General features: G+C 37.9%; 2 protein-coding genes across 9 annotated transcripts in view; one reads left to right on the top strand and one right to left on the bottom strand.

Annotated features, from left to right (window-relative positions):
• ZZZ3 (zinc finger ZZ-type containing 3) overlaps positions 1–6,082 on the top strand; it is a 91,807-nt gene extending 85,725 nt beyond the window's left edge. For 5 of the 7 annotated variants that reach the window (XM_033115569.1, XM_033115566.1, XM_033115570.1 and 2 more), the window contains 3 exons: positions 1,834–1,968; positions 4,386–4,486; positions 4,794–6,082. In XM_033115569.1, coding sequence (XP_032971460.1) covers positions 1,834–1,968; positions 4,386–4,486; positions 4,794–4,938 — 381 coding nt within the window. In that variant the 3' untranslated portion in view covers positions 4,939–6,082. The remainder of the gene's footprint in view (positions 1–1,833; positions 1,969–4,385; positions 4,487–4,793) is intronic. The other 2 variants (XM_033115571.1, XM_033115572.1) reach the window with 1 other exon arrangement.
• A 39-nt stretch (positions 6,083–6,121) lies between these two features.
• Positions 6,122–13,306, bottom strand: part of AK5 (adenylate kinase 5) — a 205,153-nt gene continuing 197,968 nt past the window's right edge. The window contains exon 14 of one of the 2 annotated variants that reach the window (XM_033115574.1): positions 6,122–11,773. In XM_033115574.1, the coding sequence (XP_032971465.1) occupies positions 11,705–11,773 (69 nt within the window). In that variant the 3' untranslated portion in view covers positions 6,122–11,704. The remainder of the gene's footprint in view (positions 11,774–13,306) is intronic. The other variant, XM_033115573.1, reaches the window with a different exon arrangement.

Below are 13,306 nucleotides of genomic sequence, written 5' to 3'. Positions count from 1 at the left end.
CCAACTTGTTATTTAGTTTTGATAATAACCACCCTAATGGGTGTGAGGTAATTTAACTTTTCTTAATCTTAGTCTTGTTGACCAAATTTAATAATATCCTTAGACTTAAAATGTAAATTTAAAAATTTAGCAGAGTTTGTGCTTTGTATTGCTTAAAATGTCTGAATTTAGTAAATTTCACTATAAAACTTTTTACTATATTACCGTGTTTCCCCGAAAATAAGACTTAGCCAGACAAACAGCTCTAACGCGTCTTGTGGAGCAAAAATTAGTGTAAGACCCAGTCTTATTTTACTGTAAGACTGAGTATAACATAATTAATAGAATTAATATAATATAATATACATAATGCAATATAATATAATATATAATATTATAACATAATATTATACCAAATCTTATAGTAAAATAAGACCGGGTCTTATATTAATTTTTGCTCCAAAAGACGCATTAGAGCTGATTAGTCCGGCTAGGTCTTATTTTTGGGGAAATGGTATTTAATTATTTCGTTCACATCATATTTATTAGTGTTACGTGTTTATTAGATTACTTATGTTGTCTTTCTCAGTGGTGATATAGGAAGGCAGTAACTGTTATTTAGTACCTTTCGTTGACAAGAATTTGAAACGAATGAAAGGTGGTGGGAGATAGGGAGGCGAAGTGTGAGATTGTAAAAATTCTTTTATCCAACTGAGGACTTTGGACCAGATGCTATAGACAGTGGAGATTTTAAGTAAGGGTGGGAGCAGAGGAGAGAAGAAAGGATACTACAGAGGACCTATTTGAGAGCAATATTAGGAAGTATTAAGTAGTGACAATTTGTTGGATTAGATACAAGAGAGTGAAAAATTGAGGCTAACTCTTTGATTTAGGCTTTGGGCTGCTGAATGTAAAGAGTTAAAGAGTCAGACAAATCTGGGTTCAAATCATCGGACTTCACAACTAATTAGCTATGTGACCTTGGGCAAATGTTCTAATTTCTATAAGTGTCCGTTTCTTTGAGTTAAAATAAACGGAGTAGTTAATACCTAACGTGAAGAGCAGGAGGGATGTAGGGGGCAAGGGTTGTGTTGTCCAGGACTGGGAATTGATAGAACTAAGAGTAAGTGAATTGGGGATGCTGTTAAGAGTGAGATGGAAATTTGTGGCCAGGGATCAGTCATGAGGTAGCAAAGGAAAGAAATGGATTCTGGGTGACAGAGCACAAATAAATTGGAAGAATAGGAAGCAGTTAGTGTTTCATCCGTCAATTTCAACTTCGTACATTTATATAGTTTTTATTATTCATTTATTTTGTATTCTACTCTAAATCATCATCTTTGTAACTTATTTTCATCCCCTTAAGTAAGAAAGGAATGTGCTCCCTTGATCATTACGAGTACAGAGCACAAAACAAAGCAGAGATTGGTTTGCTTGTTGTTAAGAAAACGTCGTACTTACCTGAGGAAGCATAAAAATCTGTTAGACTGGAGAAGAGGAACTTCCTGCAGATCAGGGAGAAGTAGATTATAAAGAGTTTCTCCAGAAGCCATGAAGGTGCACGGGGTGAGTCTGCATTAGTGTGTGACAGAGGTGGAGTCGTCCCTATTCTCCTGGTGCTTCCATTATGAGGTAGCCTACTACAGTTCAGCATTACTATTGCATTAAGAAGCCCTCCAAAAGTATCCGTCTGAAATATTGCTAATAGCGCTAATTTTTGTGAGCTTTCTAATGTATCTTAAAAGTGAAAAATGCCTTGTCGATACAAAAATATTCTATATCACTATTTCTTAGATTTAGTTCATTTTAATTATCAAACTAAAATTTTGTTTTGTGTTTTCTTCTTTTCAATAGGATGAAGAGAGTATTCCTATCATGTATAGGAATTTACCTGAATATAAGGAACTATTACAGTTTAAAAAGTTGAAGAAGCAGAAACTTCAGCAAATGCAAGCTGAAAGTGGATTTGTACAACACGTGGGCTTCAAGGTAAATTCTCCTTAATCTTACTATTTATTTAATTTTTGAAAGTGATAAGAGATATTTAAAGTGATTTTGGAGCTTTAAACTCCATAGCTTCCAAGCATACAGGTAAAAGTATGTTTACCTCTCGTCCTGTGTATTTATACAAAGTAATGTGCCACAATTACTGATGTCAAGAGGTTTATGATTCAGGAGAGAGAAGACAAACATACAGGCAGGTATCTTATACTTTGAGGTAAAATATGAGATGAAAAGTTGTTATCTAGCCGTATCTCTGTCTCCCAGCTTTACTGAGACATAATTGACAAATAAAAATTGTATATAGTTAAGATGTCAAAAAATCACCTCACATAGTTACCATTTTTTGTGTGTGTGGTGAGAACACTTAAGGTATACTCTCAGCAAATTTCAAGTTTTGCATGCTTGAAAATTAACTATAATCACCGTGCTGTACATTAGATCTGCGGAACTTATGTATCTTATAATTGAAAGTTTGTACACTTTGACCAACTTCTCCTATCCCCCAGCCCTTGGCAACCACCATTCTCTCTGCTTTTCTGAGTTTGACTTTTTTCGATTCTGCCTATAAGTGAAATCATACAGCATGTGTCTTTCTGCGTTGGGCTTATTTCAATTTACATAGTGTCCTCTAGGTTCATCCATGTTGTCCCACATGGCAGGATTTCATAATGCTCCATTTTGTGTGTGTGTGTGTGTGTCACATTTTCTTTATCCATTTATCCCTGGAGCTATTTCTCTTTTTGTTGCCATTGTTCATGGATCATAAAAATGTTTTTCCCTTTCAGATTCAATTATCTCTCCTATTTTTTGAGAGGCTAGTAGAAATACATTTATTCAAATACCCATTATGTTCAGGTACTTGCTAAGTGCTAGGGATTCCAAAGTAAACAAGACAGACTCAGTTCTTGCCCTTATTCTGTTTTTACCTCATAAGGAATTAGAGAAATTAAATAAGTAAAATAGTTGAGTCTGAGTAGAATGCTTACTGCAGAGTAGTGAGAGGCTATTGAGGTGCCTTGGAAATTTTGCTAAGGAGTTTATACTGTCCTAAAAGATTGGGGATTTTAAGCAGAGAATAACATGAAATTTGCATTTCAGAAAGATCATTCTTAAACTGTTAGTATTGACAACCTTTAGGAAGGCAGTGGGTTTAGAGTAGATAATTCTTATTTTCTGACTACCATGTTGCTAATTTTTTTTAAACAATAATCATGTATGTTATTTATGTAATTGAAAAAAACTAAGGAAAGGAGAAAAAGATCATTCTGGCCTTAGTATGCAGATGGAAAGGAAGAAAGCAAGCTGGAAGCAGGGAGACTGGGTTAGAGATTTGTTTGGTAATTTACGCAAAGGATGAGAATGTCTGAATTTGGCTGTGGAAATAGAGATTGACAGATTTGAGATCGCTTTGGCATTAGAATTGACTATATTTGATGGGATTGGAGAAAGTAATAATGAGACCACGAGCTATAGATTTGCTGGTAGTGGTATACATAAAAATACAGATGTGTACTGTGACTGATAAATTGAAATTTAAAACAAAATTTTTATACCTCTGGTTTTCTGGCGTAGTCATTAGGCAGAATATATTAAATGATTTTTTCCTCTTGATCTTTCAGTGACCCTTCTTTTCTATTAGAGATTTTCCTAATTGACAGCTGTGGCCTTTCAAGAGGAAACTCTCTTCACTTCTCATAGTTTTACTACAAGACCCAGCTGTGGCTTGTTGGCCAGTCTGTCAGCCACTCTAGTTGGCCTGATGATCAAAGAAACCAAAAATGAGGTTTGCTTTGATTTCCAGAATTGCACAGAATACATTGAGGGCTACCACAATGCCACCACACTGAGAAAAAGCTAGATCTGTCTTTTCTTCATGATGGGCATTGGTTATTAGGAGGCGTCAGGCTTTGGAGAGTAATTCAGTAAGGTAAAAGTTCAGAAAGGATTTTGTGTTCACCTGGGTTTATGTTAGATACAGTAGTCTGTTAAGTAGTTTTGTAACATATTTGGATAGTTTTAACTATGGTATTAAGCCAGTGGTTCTCAGTCACAGTCATTGTACACTGGTGTGTGAGGTACCTTTCCAGTAAATAGTTACTAATAATCAAATGCCCAACTTTGTAGATGATTTTCTTAAAATTTTTAAAAATAAATTAAAGCATGCTAATGTTACATCTTCTAATGTCCCTCTCACCCACATGTAGCTTGATCTTGAATGGATGGAATTTCAGCTCGTTTGCTAGAAGTTGTATGTAACTTAGAACCACCTTTGTGTTAGATCACTGTGTAGTGCCTGGGGAGAGAGAGGAAAGGGTATCAGTGTACACACATCATGTGTTTTCCAGCAGGAAACTACAAGGTTTGGGAACAGTACAGCTTAATACTTTTTCTCTCTTTCATAGTGTGATAACTGTGGCATAGAACCTATCCAGGGGGTTCGGTGGCATTGCCAGGACTGTCCTCCAGAAATGTCTTCGGATTTTTGTGATTCTTGTTCAGACTGGTAAGCGTGTTTCTTCATTGTAGATCTTAAATTTTGACAAGTGAAGAGTTTCTCAGCCACTAGTGGATTTGATTTCCAAATTACTTAGAAAATCACATTTCGTGAATTAAATTTTGTTGTTCTAGGCAGTTAAGGAATTTTCCTTAATCACCGTATGTATGTCTCGAGTAACTTTCCTTTAGAGATTTTGATAGATTAATGGATTTAAACAGGTTGAGCTGTGAGGAAGTTTTGTAATATCTAGGCCAAAGTGCATCCAGTGCCAGCCATGTAATAAGGTGTTTGTGTGTGTGTTTTCTCTTTGCAGTCTACATGAAACAGATATTCACAAGGAAGATCACCAATTAGAACCTGTTTATAGGTCAGAGACATTTTTAGACAGAGACTACTGTGTGTCCCAGGGCACCAGTTATAATTACCTTGACCCAAACTACTTTCCAGCAAACAGATGACATGGAAGAGAGCATCGTATACTAGTCCTCTTCAACACATAGCAATGGTATCATTGTGAGTGATGTGCACAGTTTGGAAAGATTCTCTGCTTTCCCTGAAATGACACTCATAGCATGACAGCTTCCTGAGTGTTCTCGTCAAGTCCAGCTCTGCACTGTTGTGGCTTAGATCACTGTCAGCAGCTGCGCATTCCTGGTGAGCAAAGGGTTTCCTGGGGGAATTTCTCACCACCACGTTCCAGTTTTTTAGGTGGTGATCGGTGAGATGGAAACGAGAGCACACATTAAAGAGAGAGTAAATTCCAAAGGCTTCAAAGAACTTGGTCATAAATATGATAATGAGAAGACAAAGTATTTATATTAAAACAGTTTAGTAGCTTTCAGTTTTGTGAAAATAGTTTTCAGCACAGAAACTGACTTCTTTAGACAAAGTTTTAACCAATGATGGTGTTTGCTTCTAGAATATACACTTTAAAAGAACTCACTGTCCCCGTGGTGGCCACTGGTGGCCTTTAGTAAATTGGAGCTGCTTAACCATATTGATCATATTGATGTCTAATTTCTTTTAACCACAATGAACTGTCCTTGTTACCAACACAAAGCACTACAGGAGGCAACGGTGGCATTGCTTCCTTAACCAGCTCATGGTGTGTGAATGTTATAAAATTGTCACTCAGATATATTTTTTAAATGTAATGTTATATAAGATGATCATGTGATGTGTACAAACTATGGTGAAAAGTGCCAGTGGTAGTAACTGTGTAAAGTCTCTAATTCACAACATTAATTCCTTTAAAATACACAGCCTTCTGCCTCTGTATTTGGAGTTGTCAGTGCAACTCATCAAAGAAAACTGCCTAATATAAAATCATATATATATGGTAATAATTTCCCTCTTTTGTAGTCTGCACAAGATCCATAAAAGATTGTATTTTTATTACTATTTAAACAAGTGATTAAATTTAGTCTGCGCAGTGAGCAAGAGTTCACATGCATTCTTTTATACTGCTGGATTTTGTTGTGCATCATTTAAAACATTTTGTATGTTTCTTCTTATCTGTGTATACAGTATGTTCTTGAATAATATTCATTTGTCAGGAGAACTGTGAGAAATAAACTATGTGGATACTGTCTGTTTATATTATAGAATGCTTGTTGTGACTTCCTTTGGTTAGGTTTTGGATTTTTTTTTTTTTTACTAGTGTTAAAACCCCAATTTTTTTTTTTTTTTTTTTTTAAGGATTTGTTTTATCTGTCTTTTAAGAAGAGTAATACTATATTATGGAAAAGAGGGTGAATTTGCGAAATTCTGTAAAAGATGGTAATGTTTTCTTTTTTTTTTAATTCAAGTTTATTGGGGTGACCGTTGTTAGTAAAGTTACATAAAGATGGTAATATTTTCATTCAGTATGTGTTGAAATGCTAAATTAAACTGGGTTATAAAAAAGAACACATACCATGGTTAAAGAACAAGACAGTTATGTCCAGACGTGAAAACTAAACTTAGATTGAAAATTTTATTCATTCTTTTTAATGAAAATAAACCCTTCACGTATTTAATTTAAATAGGTGGATTTTGAAAATTACTGTATTCCCTGGAAATTATTACTGACTATTGGAAAAGAATATAAATATATTAAGTATTTTACTGACCCAATATTTAGAGTCACCTGCTTTTTTCTAATTTTGAATCAAGGGAACATTATTTACTAGTCCTCTTTAATCCATTGTAGGTTACTAAAATCAAACCCTGAATATTTTTAATTGAGAAAAGTAATATAATTTTAAATATAGAAATATGAGAATTTTAACATAATATATTAATTAAAGGTTACTGTGATGTTGATAAAATATATTGCATTAGAAAGAAAAGGAAATGGACTTGAGCTTAACTTCTCACCCTGGAATTATTACTAAGGGGAAGAAGAGAGAAATCATTAGAATTCTGGGCATTTTGATATTAAGTGTTAAGTGAATATGCCAGAAGATCTACCTTCAACTGGTAGCAAGACAGTAGTAGCACTTGATGGTAACTTCTGTAACTTCCTGCGTTTGTGTAAAAATAATACCCGTTAGTTTTGGAGAACCATTTTGATCCATTCAAAAATCCCATAAAGTATGAATTATGCTTTGGAAGAGGGCTATGAATTATACAGTTGTTATGTAAAAAATAAATCTACTTAAATGTATTTTCAAGGGCAAATATTTTGAGAACTTTGAGTGGCAAAGAGGATTATTTTCTGCTTCAGCAAAGATGAGTTTATTTTGCATTTTTTCCACTCCAAGCTAATAGTCCTCATACCTATAAAAGGCCCGAACGGGTAGTAATAGTAGTAATGTGTTGTCATTGTTGTTTTAATTTGAGGACTGCAGGAGTGGACAGGGCTGTCATTCGCAAGTAGGCCTCCCATCTCCTAAAAAGAGGTATTGGCTGTGAGAGCCGAGGTGGACCTACTTGTTCAAAAGCGTTGCTTGTTAAGTAGTAGTCAGTAGGTCAGAGGTAGTATTTCCTGAAATAATGTGCTCAAGTGCTTTGATAAGAACTGAAGGAACTTTTAATGACACCTAAAACCACTGCTTTCAGGTTTAGCAGAGGAGGTTTTAATTTGTGTGATGTGCAGTAATGATAATAATAATAGCAAACACTGATACCGTGCTTGCTGTGTGCCAAGCAAGCATATAGTAATGGATTTAATTCTCACAGCCTTAGGAGGCAGGTTCATTTATTATCCTGTTTTCATCTGAGGAAATCCAGCCAGAGAGGTTCAATAACTTGCCCAAGATCATGCAGTTAGTAAACTGGAGTTGCTTGGATTTTAACCTAGACAGATTGCTGCAGAGTCAGCGTCTGCCTCACTCCCCGTTCCCTTTTGTGTCCGGCATCACTAAGGTTGTGGAGGTGGAGGTGTGCAGGGGTTGATTTTCAGTCTATTTTCCTTGTGTAGTGTGGTTCCTAGAGTACCAACCTGAGCACAGATCCAGGTTCATAGCACAAGATGCAGACGCAGATCTGTGGCTGGGGGGAAGCACTGAAATGGTCTGCCATGATGAATTAGAAGGGCACACACATCATGTGCATGTTCTAATTTGACAGCAAGCATGTGATTATGCGTCTTAGGCAAAGCTGGGACTGAGGCTTCTGTCTCCTGCCTCAGGCCGGCTTTGTTTCCACAGGTTTGGTGCCTCTCACATAACCCAAGAGTCTGCCTTGCCCATTTCTCTCCCCTTTCCCTTTGTTTAAATTGCAGAACAGAACGATTTACTGTGGTATGAGGAACATTAGGAAACAAAGAAATAGAGAAAATAGTACATCACATGTAGTAAGGGTAAATGTTTTGTGAAATGTCTTTTTTAGTTATAAATATAATATGGCATGCCATATAAACTGTATTTTTTACTGCGGATAACAAAATTTGAAGGCCATTGTTCTAGGTGCATTGGATGGGATCGGAAGTCTCCATATAGATAACAAGTGGGTTTTTCTACAAGTTTATGGAGGCATTGTCTTTTTTAGGCTGTAAAGTGTTTGTTTTTATTTCTTACCTGGATGATAAGTGTGCTTCTGTTTAATGATCTCAGAAGAAAACAAAAAACAAAAACATTACTTTGTTTTTTTTCATAGTTCATGTACTTGATTAAGTGGATTTTTGAGAGTGGTGTCACTTTAGCTCCATGGGACAGACACCGTCCATGTCTGCCTGTATCCCTAGGGCCTGATTCTTAGTAGATTCTCAATAAATTTTTTTTTGTCGTATGACCGATGCTTTGGTGAGTTACGTTTTTTCTCTAGGAAGGTAAGAGACACCTGTACCTGTGTGTCTGTGGGACCCGGAAGGGGCAGAGGAATTGCATCCTGTCTTATCTGGATCTGGAGGATGTGGCTCAGCCGTGGGTGGCTGAGAAGGTTTTGGTTCTCTCTGGGACCCCAGATAGGCCTTGTATCTTGATTCTCAGCCATATTTTTAGACTCATGTAACGGAAAGTGCACTAGAGTGGAGATTCTGGGTCGTAGTCCCAATTGTGGAAGTGAAGCGCTCAGTACATTTTGACAGAGAGCCCCCTTTCGTTGAGCACTGGGATCTAGTAACTGATTTCCATGTATTCAACTTGTTCGTCCTCACAGCACCTCTGTGAGGTTGCTGTCATGACCTCCAACTGTGTACTGTTTATAGGAGGAAACTAAGGTTCAGAGGATTTAAATGTCAGCCTTTCAATAACTACTAAGTGTGGGACTGAGGCTACAAAGCCTTGCCCTTATGGAGCTTACCGTCTAATGCAGAAGACCAGCAAGAAACATGTCAATGAAAAACATGTAATTTTAGGCAGAGATCAATGCTGTGAAAAAAAATAATGCTTGAAGAGAAATGATGGGAGGATGGGGACCGTTCTGTCATTTTAGATGGAATAATCAAACACCTCAAGGACCAGGGTAAAGACGAACACAGACCTGAATGGAGTGAGGGAATTAGGCTTGCGGATGCATAATGTGGGGGGGAAGAGGTGGAAGGATAGCAACAACGGGACCCCGATGCAAACAAGAGCTGGCTTGTTCAGGCATCGTGAAGAGGCCAGTGTGGCTTGAGCTAGAGGAGCAAAAGGACAGTGGTCATTGACGGGGCGAGAGGGTCCAGGGCCAGACAGGTGAGGCCTCGAATGGAGGCCATTGTCAAGCAGTTTGGATCATGTTCTGATGTCTTCTACATACACACAGGGTCTAATGCTGGGCAGAGACCTCTAAGGTCCCTTCCTGCTTTAAAATCCTGTGACTTTAAAGTGATGTCCTTTCATGCCATTCAAATCAGGAATGTGTTTTAGCAGTTCTGTAGAAGACTTGATTTGCACCTCTACATACTCTGTAGGGGCAAAGCCATTTACCTTGGCTGATTTCTTTCAAAAGAGCAGGCAACTACAGTTTGCTGCCCTGCTGTCCCATGTCCCTCACCCACGCTTGTCAAAGCTGGTGGGGATGGACTGTGTTTGCCAACATGTGGTATGTGTTTAAAGAAGTCATTTTATGTTTTCTGGCACAACTGGTCGTTTTCATCCTGTAACTTTTTTTTTTTCTAATTTGCTCAAATACTCCTTGTGCTCCCCTATAAAGCGGGTGACAACTTGGGGTAGTAATAAAGTATTTGACAACTGTGTGGAGTTGTAGGAACATGCCCCTTTTTGTTAATAGAGGCATAATTGTAACCAAAGAAATTTAATTTCTTTAGCAAACACTGACATTTCTGTTCAAGACTGGCTAACAAGGAAATATGAAAATTACCATGTATCATGAATACACTGAGAGTTCTCTCTGTACTAGCTTCAAACTGATCTATGGCCAAAATTAAAACCATATGAGCATATCATAAATCTCAACTATTACTGTGTTTGCTTTTAATTCTGTTTGGAATAAGGCTTCAAATGCTTTCCAGAATGATGTGAGTTACAAATAAATAGAAAAAGAGTTATCATGTGTTCCATTTACTTTATTCGTACATAGCCATTTCAAGAAAAAAAAAGTCTTTAAAAATACAATTTCGTCCCAGAAATGGATTCTTCACTGCACAGCCATTGAAGGAAAAAAAATCATGCAAACGAACTATGGTCTGTTGTAGTGACTGAATGGAGAAGATGCAGTTATTCCAGGAGAATATGTAAGAAGCTCTGGTTTTGGCAACTGACGGCACAAAAGAGAACCCAAACTTCACTGGCTTGATGCGAAGAAACAGTTTTACATTTGGGGAAGATAAGGTCTGCAAAGCCCTGAAAAAGGCTCATGTGAAACAAATACAGCATTGGGATCTGTTCAACATTGTGCGCTGACATGCCCCTCTCACGTCCACATCAGTTTTGTTACTGTTAGTGTATTTTTTTTTTTTTTTTTGCTTGGCAACAGTATTAAGTAAATTGGTGATCATTTAAAATCAAAAGTGTAAGTTGACATTAGTCCAGTGGATGCAATAATAAATCACCTCATGCTTTTAAATTACATTTCGTCATTGGTATTAATGTAAAATTGCCAAAATACACCACCAGGTACAGAAGTGACGAGGGTAGACAATATTCTCCAGTTTGTTCTCTTAGCCATTATGACAGTATTCCAAACTAACCAGTTTCATTCAAAATGAATAGAGAAATGTTATTGGTAACTATCTGGGTTTTGCTGTCTTGGAAAAGCTATATAATTGCACATTTTTTTCTTATCAAATTACCAAATTTAATCAGATTTCTTAGCAATAGTTGGCCTTGTCAAGCTAATCTCTCTGGCTCTGAGCTACAAGTGGATAAGACTTGAGCAAACAAAGAGACCGTTACTAGAGGAAGATGCCCAGGCTTGGCCCCCATATTAAAGGCTTTCATCAGGAAGCAGCATGTAGATAAGATCTTGGGGAGAGAAAGGCGAGTTAGGCACGCTAACCCCCATCTGATGAGAGTAGACCGAATGGTCAGACTCTAGCAAGTCCTGAGGGCACAGCTGCCACGGACTGGTACTGCACCGCTGCCCACACACTAACTTAGCGCTGAGGCGTAACCTACTGATGGGAAAGGATGCGTGCGGAGTCCAGACAGCTGTCTGAATTAAGACGAAGAGGTTGGATAATACCAAATACACCATGCATGATTTCCCGACGCCTCTCAGGTCAGGCTGGGAAGCAAACAGCAATGTCAGGATTTGAGGGGGGACACAAAAAGTTTAACCTGAAACATACTGTGTTAAGGTATGAACCTTTTCATATTTTTCTCTGTCTTCACTCGCAACATACGTGCCATTTTGCCTTCAGAAAAGAGAGTCAATAGCTGTGCAGAGTTGAAGAAAAACTTCCTCTGGTGTCCCCTCTGCATTTACCTATATTTAAAAGAAAAAAAAAAGAGAGAGACAGTTATACTTCAGAAATGTTTGTAAGTTTTTAATGAATTTTAAAGAAACCTTTAATAAAAAAATTCACCTGCTTGCAACTTGCTATACAGAATTTTAAAACACAAGACTCCAAAAACAGAAAAAATGAAGAGTAGCTGTTCAAAAACTAAACGTTCAAATTAAAATGAGATACCACTACACACCTATTAGAAGGGCCAAAATCCAAAACACTGACACCACCAAATGCTGGTGAGAATGTGGAACAACAGGAAGGCTCATTCTTTGCTTATGGGAATACAAAATGGTGCAGCCACTTTGGAAGACAGTTTGGGAGTTTCTTACAAAATTAAACATATTCTTACTATATGATCTAGCAATTGCACTCCCTGGTATTTACCCTAATGAGTTGAAAACGTCCACACCAAAACCTGCACACGGATGCTTATAGCAGCTTTATTCATAATCGCCAAACTGGGAAGCCACCAAGATGTCCTTCCGCAGGTGGATGAACATCGAGATAAAGGAATATTATTTAGCGCTCAAGAGAAATGAGCTATCAAGCCATGGAAAGATACGGAGGCATCTTAGATGCATATCACTAAATCAAAGAAGCCCATCTGAAAAGGCTACATACTATGTGACATGTTGAAAAAGGTAAAAACTATGGAGACAGTCAAAAGACCGGTTGTGGGGAGAGAGGAATGAATAGGTGGAACAGGATTTTTATGGCAGTGAAACTGTATGGTACTAATGATGGGTACATGTCATGCCTTTGTCAGGACCCACAGAAACTGGGCTCTCGGTGATACTGTGTTGATGTAGCCTTCATCAATTGTAACATGTACTACTCTTGTATGGGATGTTGGTAGTGGGGGAGGCTGTGCGTGTTTGGGGATAAAAGAACTCTGCTCAATTTTGCTGTGAACCGAAAACTTGCTCTCAAAAAATTAAAGGTTTACAACAAAAACCAGGTGCCCTGTTAAGGTAAAGTATTGCTAAGGGTCATGGAAAGACTGGACTTAATTAAAATGAGACTTGTGAGTGTTGGAACATTTTGAGCAGGGCAGAGGTTGTAGGGTGAGGGGGAAGGCTGTGGAGAAGAAAGCGAAAGCTGGGACCTCCACTTGTAGGTGTGTTAAGGGCAGAGTCTGCTTGGAGCCGGATGCACCAGGGCAAGGAGCCAACAATAGAGGAAGCAGGGAGGGAGGGAGCTGATTTCCTGGGCATGGAGGCACTACCCTGTTTCCCCGAAAATAAGACCTAGCCGGACCATCAGCTCTAATGCGTCTTTTGGAGCAAAAATTAATGGAAGACCCAGTCTTATATGAGACCCGCTCTTAGAGTAATAGCGGGTCTTATAGTAAGAGCGGGTCTTATATAATTTTTTGCTCCAAAAGATGCATTAGAGCTGATGGTCCGGCTAGGTCTTATTTTCGGGGATACACGGTACTACCCCTTTCTAAACAATTCCTACTATCGTGCCAACCAGTGAGCTTTGTCCCACCACATATGTACCATCCA

Source organism: Rhinolophus ferrumequinum, chromosome 9 (assembly GCF_004115265.2).
Source record: "Rhinolophus ferrumequinum isolate MPI-CBG mRhiFer1 chromosome 9, mRhiFer1_v1.p, whole genome shotgun sequence".
Lineage (NCBI taxonomy): Eukaryota > Metazoa > Chordata > Mammalia > Chiroptera > Rhinolophidae > Rhinolophus > Rhinolophus ferrumequinum.
The sequence above is the reverse complement of the archived record's forward strand: the minus strand, read 5'-3'. Positions and strand labels throughout refer to the sequence as shown.